This window comes from Drepanopeziza brunnea, assembly GCF_022702325.1.
Source record: "Drepanopeziza brunnea f. sp. 'multigermtubi' strain 214-2 chromosome Unknown ctg9, whole genome shotgun sequence".
Classification (NCBI taxonomy): Eukaryota; Fungi; Ascomycota; class Leotiomycetes; order Helotiales; family Drepanopezizaceae; genus Drepanopeziza; species Drepanopeziza brunnea.
In genome coordinates, this window is record NW_027094072.1 from 600,059 (window position 1) to 620,147 (window position 20,089).

Sequence of the window (20,089 nt, forward strand, 5' to 3'; positions counted from 1 at the left end):
ATATATTGATAAGGTGCTACCAGTCACTTTCTTTGTGAACTGAACCTTTAATTTCATATCCCTTTTGTCGTTTTGATAATAAGCTGATCAAGTATCCGTACAAGTTCTCACATTTCTATAGTAGGGCTAATTCATAACTCACCGCCCAGTTCTGCCAGTCTCTACATGGGTGGGCAAAAAGAAAGCGGTGAGTAATTATTTAGCACTGAGATATCGAAAAGTTTCCGAAACGACGCGACAATCTTCACCATTGACCACTGAACACCGGCACAATGGCGAAGACGAAGGATCCTCAAACGAAGAAGCGCAAAGGTATGAAAACTCTTCTTGGTTGGCTGCGCATGTCCTGCCCGTAGCAAAGACTCTTGCTAACAAATTCAAATAGCTTCAGTTCCTGAAGTCGAAGCAGAAAAAGTGAAGAAAGTCAAGAGCGATGTCGCAAAGCCTGCTGAAGCTCCGGCGAAGAAGCGCAAAGGTATATTTTATCTAAATCTCAATCAATTGTCTGTCTAATCATTGCCAATAGCTACCGACGATCCTACTCCAGCTCAATCCAAGAAATCGAAGACGCCCACGCCAATCCTCCAGGGGTCTTCTGAATTGACGCCCGCAGAGCCATCAAAGAAGAACCCCACCACGGTCAAGTCTAAGAATGTCAAGAAAGAGAATACCAAGCAAGATAACGTCAAGCAAGATAAAGTCAAACAAGATAAAGTCAAGCAGGATAAAGTCGAGCAGGATAACATCAAGAATGAGAATGTCAAGAAGGAGAATGTGAAGAAAGATAATGTCAAGAAAGAGTCAAAGAAGGCTGGTGGTTCGGAGCCAGTAAAGAATGCAGCTTCTCACAAACCTTCGAAGGTCACTACCCTCTCTGCAGAGAAGAATCCTCCTTCCAAGGATGCGAAATCCAAGCCCGAAATCGGAGGTGACGCGGATTTGGACTCTGGGCTTGAGGACGAGGACAAGAATATGGACGAAGACTCAGACTCCGAGGTGGACGACCAAACTCTTGCTCTGCTTCAAGGCTTGGAGAGCGATGGTGATGAGGAGGAAGCCACCGGCGAGGGCTATACGACGGGTGACCCGATTCCAGTTCGCGAGAAGCTGAGCAAAAAAGAGGAGAAGAGACTGAAGAAGATCGCTGAGTCAGCCGCCTCCGACAAGCCTGGAGTTGTCTACATTGGTCGGGTCCCCCATGGTTTCTATGAGCACGAGATGAAGGCGTACTTCAAGCAGTTCGGTAATATCTTGAAAATACGTCTGTCACGCAACAAGAAAACGGGGGCTAGCAAGCACTTTGGATTCATTCAGTTCGAGTCCGCAACCGTCGCCGATATTGTCGCCAGAACCATGGACAACTACCTCATGTTCAACCACTTGTTGAAGGTCAAGCTTATTCCAGACGAGCAGGTGAATCCAGATTGGTTCAAGGGGGCAAACAAGCGATTCAAGAAGGTTCCATGGAACAGAATGGCGGGTAGAAAGCTTGAGCAGGGTAAGTCTGAAGAGTCGTGGAACGGGCAAGTTGCGCGGGAGGAAAAGCGACGCAGTGAGAAGGCCGATAAGATGAAGGAAATTGGCTACGAGTTTGATGCTCCGAAGGTCAAGTCTGCTACGGGCGTGGCGAAGCCAAATGCGGTAACACCATTGGAAGCCTGCTGATATCGGGCGATTTGGGACTCTTATGGTTTATAGCTCAAATTTGCTCGGAATTCTAGATCACTTCTTCCTGGTGTTATCTCTCTACGTGTCACAATGAGTGAGTCCGTTCTTAGAGGGCTGGAAATGAGAATAAATCTTTATAGAGATCGTTGGTACTTTCTGGTCAGCTGCAGACATCAGTCACTCTGCCAATGTTAGTACCATCGTTGGATGCAAGTCAAAAGCTCTTCATGGAGCTCTTCCGGGGATTCGATTGGACCCATTCAGCGCCCCCTTCTATGCAAATGTTCAACGTGGGGGCATTGATCTATTTCATCACCGGTCGTCTCTTCAGCAGCATATTCGGTATCTTTCAAGCGTCGCAATACTTCTCTTCTCATCCACGACCGTATCGCATTCATCTTCGAACTCCTTTTTCTTTAAAAGTGGTATACTGTCTCTTGAGCATTCGACCATCAGTCGAGAGTTTATCCCGACAATAGCAAGACTTCGACATCACCTAGGTAAGGTCAAGTCGTGGCTGGAACATACGGTTTGGTATGCAGGTGATAAGACTCACACAAAGCCCTATCACTACAGCTTGGGCATTTTGTACGAACTGTGGACTCTTGCCAGAGCCAAATATCGAGAGTAATGCTATCAGAACGTCAGGATGCACAGCGAAACCTTTGCATTCTACCTTTACCATTCTGAACTTGGTGAAATGTTATATTCGGTACTTCCTTCTCCCCATAGAGATTATCGTACCTCCAGTATGCCAAATTTCTGGTTTTAAATCATCGGTGCTTGGGATCCCTTCTGCCAGGATAGATATCTTTGTTCTTGCATCTAATTGGTTTATAAATGCAAACCTTTCACCAATTTACTATCCGCGGTCTGGCACGATCTAGCGGCTAAAATTAACAGGGAATTCAAGCATCTTATAATCTAAGATTCGATTGGGCCTTTACTCAACGCTCTACGTAGCTAGGTCTTATCGTTTTCGATCCGGGCGCTAACCACTCGTCTATTTGCGAGAGCTGGTTACTGCTGGTATACTGTGGCACAGCTTCAGTCCGACACATTAGCTCTCTTGATAGAGGAGGCCTTTAAGATGAAGGATAAAGAGCTTAAGGCTCAGGTATCTGAGAGCGATTTGAAGAAGTATCAAGCGATGTTGTTGGGAGAAGTAAGCAAACTAGGAAACGACAGTGCTCGCATTTTCTCTAGAAACATCACGAATGAGATTAGGGAAACCAGCTGGTGTTAGGTATATGATAATATGAAGCTTTAATGTGTAGCCGTTTTACCGTTAGGCAGCCTCTTAGTACCGTACCATAGGAACCGCTAGTCCCTCGTCTAGTTAGTACTAGTACTATCCTTATACAGAGCCACAAAGTTGACATCATCACATGCGCAATACAGGTTAGCTTAGCTACGAATGTTTTTTCTGTCCAAAAACAGTTCTGGCTTACACCATACCGGTACTAAGGTTACTAACATTTTTTTTTTCCAAGTCTCACTGCTAATACGTCTGCGTAGGGCTTTCGCACTTGGACTTTGTAAATGCTTGGAAAATCGAGATGGCCGAAAAGCTATAAACAATCATGCTAATGTCAAATTTCACAACGGAAAATTCTGGGGACAGAGAAATGGCAAAATGGGCGAGCAAAGCGAGCTTTTCTTCCAAGCTATATCTTGTCGTAAGAGGCCACACGTACCGAGCTATCAGACTATCGAGCTATCTCCACCGGTACTTGGGACTATATGATTCTAAAAATGGTCTAGAGGTCACCAACTTCAGTGCTAGCATCTAGCGTTATTCGGTCCAGTCGAGAAGGGTGTAACTCATGGCTTAGCAAAAATCCGACTGATTTCTTAAAAAAAAATAAAAAATTTAAAGCACCACCGGCGCCAGAATCTTATAAATTTGCCCTGCCTCTCCAGCTTTCTTCTCCTTATCCTTCTCATTCTTCTTCTTCTTCTTCTTCATATCTAACTTAATAAGTTTACTTCAAAAGCCTACCTTATATTTTTGAGGTTGCCTTTATATCTGGCAATCTTCCAACCAACCAACACATATCCACTGCACCAATACCTCACCACCATAACTTCGAGATATTCCTTCAACTACACCTACAATATCGTCAAATAACGAAAACATGCATATCAGCAGAGAATTACGCCGCTTTGCGGCCCTTATCCTCGTCGGTAGTCAACTAGTGTTGTCTGGAATGTCGAGCAAGTCCTATCCGAACGATCACACCACATCAATGGCCATCAACAACCACTCCACCAACGAACGTAGCTTGATAACTCTCAACACCTCCTCTCTGAAGAGACTCCGGCTCGTGTATATCAAAGGTCGCTCGATTGAAGACATCCGACAAAGTAAATACGTGGCAGTGAAACGCTGGGCGTGGCTCGGTGACGCCGTCCGCTGCTCTCTCTCGTCAACGGGCAACTCATGCTGGGCGGACTTTCCCCAGCCTGATACCCGGGACATTCGAGCAAGATCAGACCAGTCCAGAGCGAAGAATCCTTTCGGGGTCGACTTGGCGTGCGGTATTTTAAGCGGGTATAGGGTCAACAATTGCTTCGACGATGTGGGCAAGAAGTCAGACACCTCCTCCTCAACGTCTTCGGCATCAACATCAAGCCTAAAATCGACCCATGGTACGTCGACCACCAAATCCGCCAAGGGAAGAAAGACCAAGGGTCGTGAGAGGGCCAGCAGCATGCGAACATCCACCGGCCAAGCCACCGCAACATCGTCGCCTACACCGCAAAGCACGGCCGGAGCAACGGCTCTCAAAAAGAGAGGCTGGATCAAGAAGTTCTTTAAGGAGATAAACTGCATTGTAACAGCTGACCGAACATCCCGATGTCAGAAGAAGAAGAAGGAGAATTCGAAGCAGCATAGAAAGCCCAAGCAGCCAGATATCACGACACCACATGAATCACCACCGCCTACAGCACCGGCACCGGCATCGAAACCGACAACCAACGACCCAGCCACGACGACGGGCCTCCAGCACCTCAGCACTGCTACCACCACCACGGCGAATACCAGCAACGCTCCTTCTCCTCAGAGTGCTGCCATCCCCATCCCCATCCCCATCACCATCTCGTCCCCATGCCCGCCGGACTCCGCGGCGGCCACAGAACAACTCCCACAATCCAGCCGCCTGCAAACGAGGGACTGGATCAAGACCTTATTCACAAAGATGAACTGCATGGTAACAACCAACCGCGTATCTCCATGTCTGAAGAAGCCCAAGCAGCCCGCCGCCGCCGCGCCAGCAGCACCGTCGAGCACTACAGAGGACTATAGTACGGTGACGACCTTCCAGCAGTTCAAACCCGCTGCACCGACGACGCCGAAACCGAAGCAAAAGGCAAAGGCGAAAGCGAAAGCGAAAGCGAAAGCGAGCAAGCCGACTGCGACGTCCGCGACTGCAGCTGTATGCACGCCTGCGCCGACCGCCGCTTCGATCTAGACTGCAGAGGAATGTTCGACGCGGGTAGATGTACAGATGGAGATATGTCGAGAAAAAAAAATCGAGTAGAGGATTTAGAGTTGGGATTTCAAGGAGAGGATAGAGGAAAAAAGAAGAAGAATAAAAAGGAAGAAGAAAAAAAATAGGAAAATGTTTGAAATTTCAGGAAGATCTTGTGTTCCCCGGCTGCCCGGCCGGCTTTCACGCGTGATTCGCGAGCTCGTGCCATGGCCATGGCCTCGCTAACAGAAAGGGATGAAAGTCAATAATAATAATAAAAAAGACTTGCGCTGTGAGATATTATTGGTTTTTTTTTTCTTTTTTTTTCCAAAAAAATAAAATAAAAAATGATCAAACCCAGGGAACAAGTTTAAAGGAAAGGGGATTGGAGAGATGAAGGTATTATTCAATGATCGTATGATTCCAGATATATACACCAATAGTCAATCCAAACAAACGCTCATGACCCAACCCACCCCTCAACGCCATGCCAATGCTCTAGTTCTAGTTCTAGCCAGATCTCCCGTCGAGACTTTTGTACTGTCCAACTCCAATCACCTATCATATACAAAAAAGGATGCTTCGAACATGGCAGAGCCCTCTCTATTCCAGAGCCTCGATTATAGCATCAACCAGCTGACACCCACCACGCAAACCGCAGCCAGCCACGCCGTGCGTCCCACCAACTCGCTGATACCCATCGCAGCACTGATCGCGACTCCACAGCACTCCCTATTGTACGTGACGTTGTTGAACATGGCCGCGACCTCAAACACGCTACCGTTCTTTCCGTCGTCGCCGAAGCTCCCGACGTTGTAATAATCAACGTTCAGGAACTTGGGCGGGTAGTTCCACTTCTCGACACATCCCTGGGTGCTAGTCCCCAGCGCGCCCGTTCCGCTGACGCCGTTCGTCACGTTCAGCAACGGGATCTGCGGGACCAGGATACTGGTGCCCAGCAGATTGATGTCGTAGTTCAGGTTGTGGTTGAACAGGTACAGCCGGTTCTTGGCGTCGGCCTCGTTGAGGTCCGGGGGTCGGTCGGCGGTGCAAGGGAAGTTGCGGTCCGTCGGATCGAAAGGCGTCTCGAACATCTGGGAGAACTGATCCAAGATGTATGGCACGGCAGTCTGGTTGGCCTCGTAATCCATGAAGATGACGACGCGCTTGCCGCCTAAGATCATGGATGCGAGGGTCGGCCAGTCGTCGATACCCATGGGGATCTTGGCAGGCACGTATGCTAAGTCCTGGAGCCCGGTTTGCTCGACGAAGGGCTGGTAGGTGGTTACGGCGTTGTAGGCGCCGTTTCCCAAGAGCAGTGTCACGACATCGTAGGGATGCGAAGAGACCCAGTCGTAGACTTTGCCTAGGTACTCTGTGATGGGACCGGCGTCGAGGACTTCGCAGGAGCTGTGGCAGAAATGGGGAGTCGAGTTGACGAAATGCATTTGTCCTTGGAGCAGGCGGATTCCATCGTTCAGTTGCGTAGTTACGTCCAAGGCCTGGTTGGAAGCTGCGTTCCCGGGCTTCATGAACGGGGAGTTGTGGGCCGAGACTTCGGTGATGTTGCCGTACTTTCGGGAGCAGAATTCCGGGTAGTTGTTGCAGGGCGTGGTGTTCGTAGCTGTGGGTACGCCGGCGGTCGAGCTGGCGGTTCCGTTCATGGTACCGTTTGCAGTAACCGTGGAGGGTGGTCTTCCCGTAAGGAAAGTTTGGGAATTTTCTGTTGACGTCGATTTACTGCCGGGTTCTGTGCCATTGCTCACGACTATGCTCGTTCCAATCCCAAAGAGCGTTGTTGATCCCAAAGTTGTGGTCCGGGTGGAAGAGCCGCTCGTTATCGTTGATACAATAGCAGATGTGGTGATAGCGGATATCGAGGTCGAAGAGAGGGTTATGGTCGAAGGGTATGAAAGGTATTCTCCCGTGGGAGATGGAGATTGCTGTCCAGATGCCCCAGTCAAGAGGATGATAGCCGACGGGTCTTGAGAAGTTACAACGGCGAAGAGACAGCCATAGGGGAGAAGGAGGCGTGAAAGAAACATAATGATTCTTGAGTCTAGATCTTCCGGCTGCAGCGCAAGGTTACTGACATGTATGTATGGAGCTGCCCATGCAGTAACAGCTAGCTAGGTAGCTACACTTCCTGTACTGTAGGATCCACGTCAAGTTGACAAAGACTGGCCGGCCGATGTCCGGATACAAAGCAGATGGGAATCGGAAATATCTGAGCTTCCTCGACATCGTCTCAAAAATCGGATGCTGGATCGATATTTGCACATATGACGTCGTCTCGAGGCTTTCTTAGGACGGAAAAGAATCGCGTAGCGGGATGGGATGGAAGAGGTCCGAGGTCTCAGGTCTCAGGTCTAAGGTCCGAGGTGCAGATCTTCTTCGGGGCACATACCAATAGCGAAAACAAAGGATGGTTGTGTTTGTTTAAGAGAAAGACATGAAAGCAGCGTTTATCTTTAGTGAATTCCAAGGTTCATCCATCCCCAGTTCATCGTCCACCGGAAGCTTGACATGTCTTGTCACGTCCAAGCCCTAGGTTACCGCTGCATGGTAAGGCTTGGACCAGTACCAGCACCTCAAAGCGTTCGCCACTGTGGATGATACGAAAAGACAGCTTTTCAATAGAAGGGATGAATGCACACACAGTAACAGACGATAGATAAACCTATAAATCGATATATACAAATATATATTCAAATCAGCCAAGTGCCCATGCCCATGCCCATACCCATACCCATACCCGTACCCGTGTGCTCGGCTCGGCTCGGCTGCGAAACCCGGAAATGCCCCATGCACCTCGTCATCATATCGTCCTGCTGCTGGCCTGGAACATAGCGGCTCTTTCTTGGTCTTTAAATTGGTTTCTGCCTTAGTCATTTTTGGACATTGATCTTGATATCGATATTCATCTATACTCAAATCCCTTCTCCCTTCTCCCTTCTCCCTTCTCCTTTCTCCCTTCTCTCTTCTCCCACCCCCGTCATCTCTACAGACATGAATTAGATAGAAATCTAAAAAAAAGTCGATTACTCAGCTATGTCTTCGACTCTCGCTGCGAGAAGGAAGCAGCCGAAAGAAAACGACGGAGTCCTAGAACCTGAGCAAGATTCAGAGCGGACCATCACCCCGACATACCGCCCAGGGGTCAATATCAAGGAAGCTACTAAGACGCGGAAGACATTCATCATAGTAACATCCGTCTTGTACGCCATTTCGGTCATCTTTTTGATTCTGGTGCGTCTGAATGGCAAAATCGCTTGTTCTGCGATCCAGCTAGCCTAACCATTCCCATATATAGGTACTCATCGGCAACATCAATAACAAGCCCGTGATTCGCAGCACGTACTTCTACAAGCTCGACCTGACGAACATCATCCCCTCTTCAGCCGAAAACATCGTCCTCGTCAATTCTCTCGCCCGCTCCCTCGGCCTCCACGATTTCTACCAGGTTGGCCTTTGGAACTTCTGCGAAGGCTACAACGATGAAGGAATCACATACTGCCACCCGAGAGAGAGCCTCTACTGGTTCAACCCGGTCGAGGTCCTGCTCAACGAGCTGTTTTCCGGCGCGACGATCGCCATCCCGGTACAGCTCGTCAACATCCTCCAGCTGATCCGCATCGCGTCGCGCATCATGTTCGGCTTCTTCCTCGCCGGGACCTGCATGAACGTCGTGTCCACGGGCCTCGTCTTCGCCGCCCTGCGGTCCCGCTGGTGGTCCCTCGTCCTCACCATCTGGACCCTCGTGGCGGGTATCATGATCCTGGCGGCCAGCGTCATCGGGACAGCCATGGCCCTGATCTTCCGGAGGGTAGCCACTTCCCAGAACGAGCTCAACATCGGCGCCGCCTATGGCGAGGTCATGTTTGCCTTCATATGGATCGCGACCGGATGCTCCGTGATTGCCTTCCTCCTCCACGCGGGCATGATGTGCTGCTGTGCTAGCAGGAGGGACGTGGAGACCGGTCGGAGGATGGGCAGGAAGAGCGCTTATGGCAATGTGGGCATGGATGAGAGAAAGAGACCCTTGCGCCTGAGGCAATGGGCGAAGCTGCCCAAGTGGGGACGGAGGAAGGCTGAGGCCGACATCTTATAGGCAGGTAGGTCGGCGATTGGTGTAGCGAGATTGGTGTAACATTTTTCGGAGGTCGAGAAAGTGAAAGAAGGTGGTATGTACATGGACATAAATTCCGGTTTGAGCTCAGGCGTTGGGAAAGCTTAGAAGGCAGTGGGTGCATTTGAGCGTTGGAGTTTACTCAGCATTTGTCGATATCACGAATACATCTATCTGTAGATATACCTGGAAAAACACTACATTCATACAATTTTAATAGTGTCATCTCGTCTCTGACTTCGCGCTAAACTACACTAGTAGTAACAACCCCACCCCCCTTTTTTGTAAGCGAGAAACCGTAAATAACGTTTGAAGGGGGTTCCCTGTATCTACCGGTACTTACGACCACGAGGCCAGGGCCCAGGACTGCATGCAGGTATCACTGCCAAGTAAGACTGACGTTTTCACGTTTTGAGGCTTAAAAGTTTAAGAAAAGCTAATTACTGAGAGGCGACCCAGCTCTGCAGAATGAACCTTGAGAGCAGTTTGGACATTAACAGACCCAGAGAACCGAGATTTCCCTTTACCCGCCATGGAGATTGAAAAAAGAGGGGAAAAAAAGGAGAAAAAAAAAAACTTTGAACCAACACGAGCACACAAATATTGGTAGAATAAACAACGTCCATTAAAAGGCCTGTAAGGTATATGCATCTTCTCCCTTCAACCGCTCGCTCCACAACATCGCCGCTCGGCGTATTGTAGCCACGTAGGGGCGCGTAGGAAGAAATTCATAGGACTTCGTTTAATCATCAGAAAGCCTCCCTCAGCTTTTCTCCTGTCTCTCCAGACCCCCCTCCCTCATCATGACTGCCGTATCCTAGCAATCCTTAACGCTCGCTTCGATCTGCCATCGATTCCACACCATCGTTTCTATATTTCTCAAATACACACAGAGAAGCGCAATATTTTCCTGCTTGTAGTCGCAAAGTACCCACCCATCCAGTAACACCCAGAAGTGGAGAAGAAACAAAGACAAAGGCGATCCATGTCATCAGATATCATTCCGAAATGTATTGATCAGAAGGTTTCGGACTCGCCGCTTTCTTTACTCACTATCATACCAAACGTGTCTAAAAAAGGTCAATTGAAACTCAAGTGTGAAACGCGATATTGGATTGTTTACCTCTCTTCGCGTTTCTTCGAATCACAGTTTCGTCTCTGTTGAGATCGCCTCCGCTCCTAGGAGATGTGCTCATGGTTCGCGGGCCAGTAGGCTTTCTGGGAGGAACGCCTGTGGGCATCAACCTTGAAGCAGATCGTGGTGAGCTACTTGGCTCGTAGGCGTCCATTGGAAGATGCTCCTTGCTTAACGGGCTCGGCTTTTGAAACTTGCTTATCCGAACATGTGAAGATCCTTCAGGAGTCAGCGGTTCTTTGGGTGGGCGTTGAGGAGGTTGATTAGACGCAGAACCGTGTGAATATCCCCCATCAGATACTGGGGAGATTCGGCCGGTGTGATCGTCGTTGTAGCGATTGGTCTGTTGAGGTGGAAGTCGGTTCAGACTGGTCTGGGAACCCCAATCGAGTGATCTAGGAGATAGGGGTGAGTCAAAGTTCTGGGCCTGCGACTCAAGAGCGGTTTGGTATCGGTGGGTCGGGCCAACTCGTGGCTGAGGATGCTGCAAGTTGAGCGAGTTTCTATGAGCTTTGTATTTGGGGTCCTCAGGGGGAAGGAGTGACATAGGCTCTTGCTGCTGATTTCCGTACTGCTGTTGGTTGATTTGTTCCTGTGACTTTCCCAAAGGAAGTTTGTCGTCGCCATAAGGATCATGCTCTGCGTAGTTGCCGAGGTCAGATCCAGACCTCGATGGTCGCTCTGGATACTGCTCTTGCTCTTCTACTTTAGGTCCACTACTTCGTCCACTGTTTCGGAAGCCGCGCAGAACCGTAGAAGCTGTTGTGTTGGACCAACGAGATACCTTGGGAATCCAGCCAGAAGAGCTGCTGGACTTATGCTTCTTACTCTTTTCTGTTCTTGGAGTGTTCTCATTACTCAAAGAAGGCTTCTCGGCGTATTGCTGGGGAGGCGTTTCTAGAGGAACTGAGCCGCCCCGAGTGACTTCTCGAGTTGGGCTAAGCAACTGTTCGTTGTTTTCGAATCGGTTGTCCGGAACGGCTTGCTCATGAGGGTCCATATCTTCCTCGTCGCCTTCAGGGACTGTGCTGATACGATGGTCTGAGAATTTCCTGTTGTCAAACATCTTGTTGGCACTGGCCCGGCGTGAAATAGGAATCGAAAAGTGACCGGAGCGGCTGGCGTGGCTCGCAGTGGAGGTGCCAGCATTACCTTCGGGTTCGTATCCCCGATCATCATAATTGTCTTCTGGGCCGAGGTCGTCGTAAGATTCGCCAGGGTGGCTGTCGACCTTGAGGCCCTGAGCGACTTTAAGCCCCTCGACTTCGCCCAGTAACTGAACAAGCATCTCCTCGATTTTCCCAAGATCATTCGAGCTCTTCATGCTCAATCCCTTCAAAGCTCTCCTGAACACGTTCCGCTTTTTGTTCGGAATATCATCGAACATATTCTCGTCCTGGGATTCTCGTCGGAGCGACCGTGGTCCGCTCTGTGGCTGCGGTCTAGGGCCATTGATGATCTTTTGAACCGATTTGTCCGTGTTGCTTTGGACCTCGGTGATGATAACATCTTCGGAATCAGCAAGCAGGCGCTTCATGTCCTCAAACGAGTTTCTCATTTCCGCAGCGGCTCGGACGAGTGTTACCAGGATTTCTGTATCCCGAGCGCTCCGTTGGGCGTCACGAACAGTGAGATGGTCCATCAAAGCAACAATGTCTTTTGACTGAATACGATCGATGCCATTTCCCGTGGCACTGTCATACATTGGCGATCCCATGCCATGAGACATGCCGCTGAGGTGCCGGGCATGCTTCCTGGTGTAGAATGGATCCTCGCCAGCCATGTCACGAGCACCTGCAAGATCTTGGTCGAGAAAGTTGACACCCTTTGCTCTTTGCTCGGGCGTAGCTTCACCTGGAGACCGAGCATTGGGAGCAGATGAGATGTAGCCCTCGTCTTTTGGAGATGCTCTGGCACTTTGGTAGTCCAGCTTCGTAGGGACAAAATTGCCGCCAAGCCCCTGCAGCCCTCCTGCCTGGCTAAGAAGGTCGCGGTCAAGATCATTTCCGATGACTGCAATCGGACTCGTACCTTCATACGGGTTGGTGATGACTGTATCACGCTTTCGTTCTCCAGAAGTTCGCTGCCACTCCTCGTCGTGGTCCCTGCTGGCCTCTCGGTTGTGGCCTGCAAGAGCAGCGGCTCCTCCTGCACCCACAGCTGCACCGATGAGAGCGGCTTCAGCAGATTTAAGGTTGGCATCGGAGTCGCGGCTATGGTTTGATGCAGTTTCAAAGTGTGCTTGAGGGGGTGTAGGCTTCCCAGGCCAGTGATCTCTGTTTGTCTCCGCAACTCCCCCAATTGGTCCTTGGATGATAGACGGGTTGGTATCGACCTCTGATTCTCCATCTCCGTATCCAATCTCGGGCATCGGATTATGCACATCAGGGAGACCACTAGTACCTAGCTTGAGTTGATCGTGGCTTGCAGCTTCGCTGAGGGGTGCATCAATGCTGTGGCGGGGAGATGGGATATGCCCTTGGCCATCCATGGTACGTTGCTTGAACGACATGTGCAGGGGTGCTCCCGTATGCTCGAGTCTGTCTTCAAATCTGATCTGGTCGGCGGTGGACTTTTTGCTGCGCCCAGCCATGACTACAGCGGCTACACCCGCAGCAATAGCTTTCTCTGCCTTGTGGGTTTTGTACTTTGGCATTGCGATCTTGTGGCCCGACTCGTCAACATCGTACTCTTCAGCCCATTTTGAGGGGCTGTTGCGTTGACTCGAAGTACCTCTGTCGGATTCGTCGTACTCGAGATGTGTTGTGGCGTCAGCTTTGGTTGGGCTGTTCCCTCGACTGGTGAAGAGCCTCTCGGAACCTTCTTCGTAAGAAGCATATGATGCTCTTCGGTCGTACCGGCCATTGTTGCCAGAGAACCCGGATTCGCCAGTGAGTTCGGATGGGTTGACTAACGAAGCAACTGCAGATTCCACAGAAACAGGCATGTGAACATAATCTGGGCTTGCTCCGATGCCGCGGACACTCTGACCGGTGGAGCCACGATCCAACCTCGATGCATACATGCTGTTATCAGTCGAGGTGGTCATACGCTTAGAGTCCACGTGATGATCAGAACTGCGATAGCTGGAGGGCGAGCCAACATCTCGGACCCGATCGTTTTCACGGTGTTGCTCCTCCCAGTACTCACCATCCTGAGTGAGCTCAGAATCAGTGAGTCCCCCTTGTCTGACTTCTGCAAAGTCGTGGCGATTTCTATGAGCGCTGCCCAGCGAGTCAAGAGACTTGATAGACATGCCGGATTGACGGTGTTGAGGCGACTTGCCCAGTGAGGAATATGAGCCCGAGCTGTGGGTCAATCTTGAATCTCGTTGATTTAGATCAGGGTCGCCTTCTGTGTAGCCGGAAACACTCTGTATGGGGCTCAGTCCACGACGCTCTTGTGCATAAGGGACGTATCGTAGAGGCGGGGGGACTTCTTGGGTATTCTGGTAGTAGCTATAGTGATCATTCTCTAAAAGCTCTGAATCCTCATGATCATCGTTGTCATTTTGATGATGCATAGTAGCTGCTCCAAATGCACTAGCGCCAGCAGCGCCAGTCAGGCCAGCCGCCGCTGTGGGAGACCCACCATTGTAATCTTCGTCGACGACAGAATCATCGCGGTCCGAATACTCCATGGGGACCTTTCGTCCATGTTCATCAAGGTCAAATTCTTCTTCGTGGAGATGCTGTTGGCTGGGCTGGCTGTGGAGACTGAGATTTCCCCGAGAGAAGTTTGAATGCTGCATCCCCAGACCCTTTGAAAGAGCAACTGGGGTTCTCGTAGGCGTGCTCAATGTTGGTGATACCACGCCCCGAGAAACTTGACGGATTTGGGTAACCCTCTCCTGGCTTGCCGAATGGGGCCTCTCCGTTTCCGCTGACAAGATGGAAGTCCTGGTGATGTCTGAAGGATTAATGTCGCTCATCAATGGCATTGGCGGCATGGGCTCGTTATTTTGCTCCTCATAGATTTCCGTCAAGCTGTCGCTCCTGCTACGACTTTTAGTTCTCCTCCTGCGACGTTCCCTCCGCTCGTCCTCGAGTGACTCCTCTGACTGGTGCTTGTGCAAAGCTGCTATCGTCAACGCACCAAGACCAGCTCCAGCGGCTGCCGATTTCAGGCCTCGGTGCCCATCGCTGCTGCCCTTCTTGTGCACTTTCTCGCCATTCCGGATGACTGTCTCTTCTGAGGTCTCGCGCTCAAAGCTACCTGAAGAATCCTCTTCCGCCTTGAGGCGGTCAATATTTCTGACCTTGCGACCTTTGAGAGTATTTCCAGAAAGAACCTCATTGTCATTCAGAATGACTTTTGGCCTAGCAGAGAGATCTGTGTTACTACCGCGGTCCGACAGTCGTCTGTTGCTTGAGGTCTCGTCTCTAGAATCTCGGGAGATCCCACTACCTGAAGTGATGGACCCACGGCGGTCCCTATCTCGGTCACGACTTTGGTGCTTGCTCTGCTCCCTCTTCAGTGCAGTCAGTTCAGGCAGGATCAATCGCCGGATGGCATCCTCCACGGTTTCTAAGAGTTTTGGGTTGTTGATCGATGATTTTGAGGTTCCGGAGCGGAAAGAGTATGCATCACCGGATTTTCCACTTAAGTGTGAGTTCAGCAAACTTGAATCTGCGCCAGAGACCATGCTTTCTTCATGATGGGATCGGCTTGACCTTCTGCGGGGCGACTTGACATTTTCTGTTGATTGTTCTCCGCTCACACTACGGCTTCTGCTACTGTGCTTGCGCCGCCGTTCTGTCTTGTCGCTCCGAACCTTCTCAGCAGCCTTCTGAGCTACAATGCGTTCTCGGCTAAGACTTCGACTCCGTCGGCGAGATGGCGTCCCCAGTTTATCAGCTACAGTGCTCGTGACCAAGCCAGCTCCAGCGCCTGCGGCCAATTGCGATTTGCCATCGAGGAAGCTGTCGGTGGGCATGGACGAAATTTCGGATGCATTGACTGGCGCATATTTGGAGCTGCTCTCAGCAGTGGGAATCAGAGGACTTCCATGTCGTCTGGGCATTATCTCCACCTCAATCGGACCACCTCCTTGAGATGTGACGTTTGACTCTTCGGTAGCTGATCGGTATGAGTGTAAGCTGCTATTGTCGTCACCATCACCTTCGACTATCGATTTTTCGCTCCTGGCGTTCGGCGACAGATGGATCCGTTTGGTGTAGGAGGGTTTGCGGTTACTTCCTCGTTCGGTGATTTGGATGTGGTCATTAGAAGAACGACGCTTACTCTTAGATGATGGTGTAACTTTAACTCGTACAGAAGGCCGTCGAGAATCAGCTTGACTACCTTTTCCTCCTTCGAAGTATTCGATTAGCAGAGACGTCTGCGACTTGTTGTTGCTGAGGCCGTGGCTGTCCTTGTCGCCCTTCTTGCGCCGTGTAGCTATCGTGACAGGGCTTCCGTCCTCTGGCAAGGTAAACTGGCTCTTCTCGGTGATCCTCGACCCAAGCTCAGTGCCGCCAGTTGTGCTATCAGTCTCTGTAGGCGCAGGTAACGGCGGGCCTTTTCGATCGGCACCCATTCTGGCAGCTCAACAGGTCAGCCGGGTCGTTTGGAGGAATGCATGAGAGATGATAAAGATGGTCGGCTGGTGGAGATGCGGTGCTACTCTATGATGTTTTGGGGAGAGGCTGGGTGGTTTTCTGAGATGGGGGAGGGGGAGGGGGGCTTTCGCAAGAAGCCGAGTCGCTGTGTGAAATTCGTTCGCCGGGCTGAAGCAAGGCAGAAGCCTGGGAAGCTGGTCTGAGGCGGGAGGGGAAAAGAAAGCAATACAGCTCCGGACGTTTATGACTGGCGGGCGGGAACCAAATGCACTGCGACCCAATGGCGACGAGGTTGACGAGGTTGACGAGGTCAATCGTTGGTCAAGGTAGGTAAGTGGGTGAGGCAGAGGTAGGCTGGGGAACAGGAGCGATGACTGCCAACGCACGAGGCACTCTGCAAGGCTTGTCCAATCGAACGCGGCAAAATGGCGAAAGCAAACGCTTTATGACCGATGTAGGTCTCTGTCAAATTATTTTGAATCTCCATATAAGAACCATCTATGGCTGATGCTACGAGCCATTATTTTGTGGCCGGGTTTTACTATCATACCCGCCCCCTCTGTCAACAAATAGCCTCCAAGAGTCCCCCATTCACGGATTGACGTGTGCTTCACTGCAGCACTACTACCTACCGGTACTGTGACTGTGCTCCTGGCCTGCAGCGCGCCCAACTTGCCCATTCGAGGAGAGGACTCGATTGCCAGCCACATTGCCTTTCTTTCATTCTTGGGATTTGAAGCGGTCCTTTTGCCATTGGAACTGTCTCCGATTGCCCTCACTCTTTTTCCGTTTGTATTTGTTTAGTTTTTTTTGTTTTGTTTTGTTTTGTTTTACCGCGGCTCGTCTCGAGGTTTTCGCCGGGCTATCGCTGATGGGCCTACCGGGTAGTAGCAGGGAAAACCCATTCTGGGTGATGCCCCAAGCGTCCTGTCGCCCCAGTTGGAGGTGCGTTGCTATGGGAATGTTTTGTTTTGAGGGTCGTGCTGTGATGTTTTTTTTATTGTTGTACCATGGAGTGGGCTTTTAATTTCGGGATACCGGTACACCCTAGTGTACGCGAGCACTTTACATTCGATAGTGGTGAGACAGACAGATACCGTGAGTGGAAGATTGTTGAGGTTGGAAGAGGGAGAGAGGGATCGCTGCGTCATGAGATCTGCGAGATGTGCAGGAAACTGTTCGAGGCTCAAGAACCAGGAGATTGGGTGCAGGGTAGCCTGGCTCCGAATGATTCCATCACTACTCATCCGGGCATATAAGCTGATGGAGTATGATAAAAGATACATGTACATGTACACACTTTGTTCGGTGGAGATCCAACGAGTGTCGACAACCAGTGTAACGAGCAGCAACATAGTATCGTGTGCAGTCAAGCTTCGAGCGAAGTAATAAGCACTTTTCGTATTATATCATTTACATACTTTTTTAGGCTACAGATCCAACTAGTATCGACAACGAGTGTAAAGAGCAGCTACATAGTATCGTGTGCAGTCAAGCTTCGGGCGAAGAAAGTAACAACCGCTTTTCATATTATATCAAAAACGAATCACAAACTTCCGACTCGTCTTTCGTACTAGAATACCATCGGGTATTGACCCTCGGCTGCAGGTCGCACCCACAAATCGTGATTGCAAACATCTTGATTGCACTGGAGGTATCATCGTGAGCAGTTGTCTGTTGCCTGTGTATCTACCAACTACGAAGTGAAAAATGCCAAAAACCAGTCCTCCCGCCCACCGTACCAGGGTATTTCATATCCTCCAACGATTTGATTGAATGCGTGCCCAATTTTGAATGCCTGACTCCCAAATCCCAACGCCAAGATATTCTACTCTACCGTATCTCATCCACCACTATACAATCTTTTAATTATTGGCAATCATAATGGGTAGGAAGCTAAACACAACGTCGTTGTTGGTGTAGTGAACGACGAAACCAGCGCCCAAAACCCTTTTGAGTGCTTGTAATCTATGAAGCTTCCACCATTTGTCGATCTGCATGGATCCAGTCTTGTGAATGCGCACAACCATCCTCGAGCCATATCTACGATTGGTCTCTTGATCGATCGCGTTCGAGTAGCAGGGACCCTGAGAAGGATGCTCAACCGTGTTCAGTATGTCGGAAAAATTCGCATGAAGCATTTTTCGGTCTTGTTTCGAGATTCGCTTGGAACTTTCTCTGGCGAGCGTAGAGAGCTTGTGCTCTAGCTGATTCTTTTGACGGTAGACGTCATACCGCTTGACGAAGCTAGTGTCGATGGCAAAACCCTGGTCGTCTTCTTCTTCGCTTGCTGGGTCGTCGCCGGCTTCGCGTTCAGTGTAGCTCTTTTCGAATATAAGGGCTATGTTCTCTCCGGCAGCGACCTGCACAGTGGCACTGCTACTGTCTAACTGCTCAACAAATGCTTCCATCGCAGCCTCGGTCTTCTCTTCAATGTCGTCTAAGGAGGTTGCCAGAAACCCCCAGGCTTCGCAGGCAGCCGTCACAACTTCGGCGCTGTCCTCTGCTTCGATCGAGGTCCCATCTGACTCTATGACCTCAAGTAGGTCATCCATGATTTCTTCGATTTCGGAATCGCCGGCGCCGCCGAAGATGGCTGCTGCGCTGAGAGCGTGGATCGCGACTGCCTTTACAGTATGCGACTCAGAGTCAGTGTACGTATTCTTCAGGGCCTTGAAAACGGAATCGTAGACATTTTCTGAAGGGACTGTAATGAGCGAAAGAGCGATAGCTAGGGGTTCTCGTTAGCTAATGCTGAGTTTTGTCAGCCGAGGATTGGGCAAACCTCTCAAGGCAAGACAGGTCTCTTTCTCACTGCTACCCGCCTTGATGCTTTTTAGCAAAGCTGGGAATAGTTCTGATGTTCTGCTATTTATTTGATCGTAGGCGAAGTGGCTCATGATGATGTGAATATATTGTGCAAGTGTAGCCTCCCGGCCTTGAACACTGCTTCGTTTCCTGTCGATAATCTCCTCCATACGATCACCAAGATCCTGTTTCCAGATTTCGGGAACATCATCGGGCGCATCTGGGGAAATCATATCTTCGATCGAGTTGGTGCTGGGAAGTCCTGTAAGCGTGCACTTGTGTAGCTTTCTGGTCCAACTCACCTCCAGTTTGTGCTATCGCTCATATTTCCCTCTTCTTCGTCAGAGGCTTGCCGGGAAACATTTCTTGAATTTGAGCGGGAGTTTGCCACCGAAGATGCGCGGGATGACATGCGCGACTGGGCCTTTTTTGAGACCGTCTTGCCGCTCTCAAGAGCCTGGCGCCTGAGGTCGTGCATACCGAGGAGCTCGTAGAAGGCGTTAGATCAGGAGGGTATGAAGGTTGGGTAGGTATTGTAATTTGGGAGAGCGACTGAATGCGGGGTATGGTTTTGCGAAAGATGAGAAATTTCCAAGGCTCGACACTCGGCTCTAGTTTTCACCGAAACGAAGCAGCGAGATATGTCGGGCGAGGAGGGTGTGAGTCCTCCATTTATAGTTGATGTGTGTGACTCACGCAGAAAAGCTGCATTTAAGAATGAATTGTTTTTCTGGACGGTGACGATGATTAGTCCACGGTTGGGAAAATGGAAGGCAACCGGCTTGTAACAGGTACCGGTAGTGGCAACCTAGTCCGAGGTACTGTAGGAGGGGTACCGGTACTTGGACGAGATACTACTTACTACCGGTATACGTACCCCATCAACTGCTCAGCAAGTACCGGCAAAGTATATGAGGTGGTGGTAACAATAACATGGAGAAACCCACCGATTTTGCATTCACCCTAAATCCAGATCTTTAGGTAGATGACTTTCTGTACCTCGTATCTCAGGTCTTTGCGTCTTCGAGAACGAAGAGGGCATTCATTCATTCATTCATTCACTTTGTACTCGTATTGAATACTCGGTAGTACCGTTATCTAATCGCCTTATCGCTAGCGTAGCCCCACACTCCCCTCCGCATCATCCATTCCACCCCCCCCCCCTTACACTCCTAACCTTCTCCTCTACTTCGCTCACACAACCCCCCAAGTCCTTTCATTTCTCCCACCAACTTGAACCTCGCCGATATTTTTGCCTCGACACTCGCTTTGAAGCCGAGTCTCGACTCCATTCCATTCCCACGTCCGCTTG

General features: G+C 50.2%; 6 protein-coding genes across 6 annotated transcripts; 3 read left to right on the forward strand and 3 right to left on the reverse strand.

Moving 5' to 3' along the window:
* Window positions 1-272: 272 nt before the first annotated feature.
* On the forward strand, window positions 273-1,665 carry L3040_005581 (uncharacterized protein; the record flags this gene model as incomplete). The annotated part of the gene is made up of 3 exons (XM_007295828.2): window positions 273-312; window positions 386-475; window positions 527-1,665. 3 exons carry the CDS (start codon window positions 273-275, stop codon window positions 1,663-1,665), a joined length of 1,269 nt encoding a protein of 422 aa, XP_007295890.2.
* Window positions 1,666-3,806: 2,141 nt separating this feature from the next.
* Window positions 3,807-5,144, forward strand: L3040_005582 (uncharacterized protein; the record flags this gene model as incomplete). The annotated part of the gene is made up of 1 exon (XM_066154567.1): window positions 3,807-5,144. One exon carries the CDS (start codon window positions 3,807-3,809, stop codon window positions 5,142-5,144), a length of 1,338 nt encoding a protein of 445 aa, XP_066011420.1.
* Window positions 5,145-5,764: 620 nt separating this feature from the next.
* L3040_005583 (uncharacterized protein) lies at window positions 5,765-7,189 on the reverse strand (the record flags this gene model as incomplete). The annotated part of the gene is made up of 1 exon (XM_007295827.1): window positions 5,765-7,189. The coding sequence occupies one exon, from the start codon at window positions 7,187-7,189 to the stop codon at window positions 5,765-5,767; it is 1,425 nt and encodes a 474-aa protein (XP_007295889.1).
* A 1,006-nt stretch (window positions 7,190-8,195) lies between these two features.
* On the forward strand, window positions 8,196-9,255 carry L3040_005584 (uncharacterized protein; the record flags this gene model as incomplete). The annotated part of the gene is made up of 2 exons (XM_007295826.1): window positions 8,196-8,393; window positions 8,458-9,255. The coding sequence occupies 2 exons, from the start codon at window positions 8,196-8,198 to the stop codon at window positions 9,253-9,255; spliced, it is 996 nt and encodes a 331-aa protein (XP_007295888.1).
* A 1,035-nt stretch (window positions 9,256-10,290) lies between these two features.
* Window positions 10,291-15,947, reverse strand: L3040_005585 (uncharacterized protein; the record flags this gene model as incomplete). The annotated part of the gene is made up of 2 exons (XM_007295825.1): window positions 10,291-10,343; window positions 10,397-15,947. 2 exons carry the CDS (start codon window positions 15,945-15,947, stop codon window positions 10,291-10,293), a joined length of 5,604 nt encoding a protein of 1,867 aa, XP_007295887.1.
* A 1,887-nt stretch (window positions 15,948-17,834) lies between these two features.
* On the reverse strand, window positions 17,835-19,255 carry L3040_005586 (uncharacterized protein; the record flags this gene model as incomplete). Its single annotated transcript, XM_007295824.1, has 3 exons — window positions 17,835-18,700; window positions 18,755-19,029; window positions 19,080-19,255. 3 exons carry the CDS (start codon window positions 19,253-19,255, stop codon window positions 17,835-17,837), a joined length of 1,317 nt encoding a protein of 438 aa, XP_007295886.1.
* Between the last annotated feature and the right edge of the window lie 834 nt (window positions 19,256-20,089).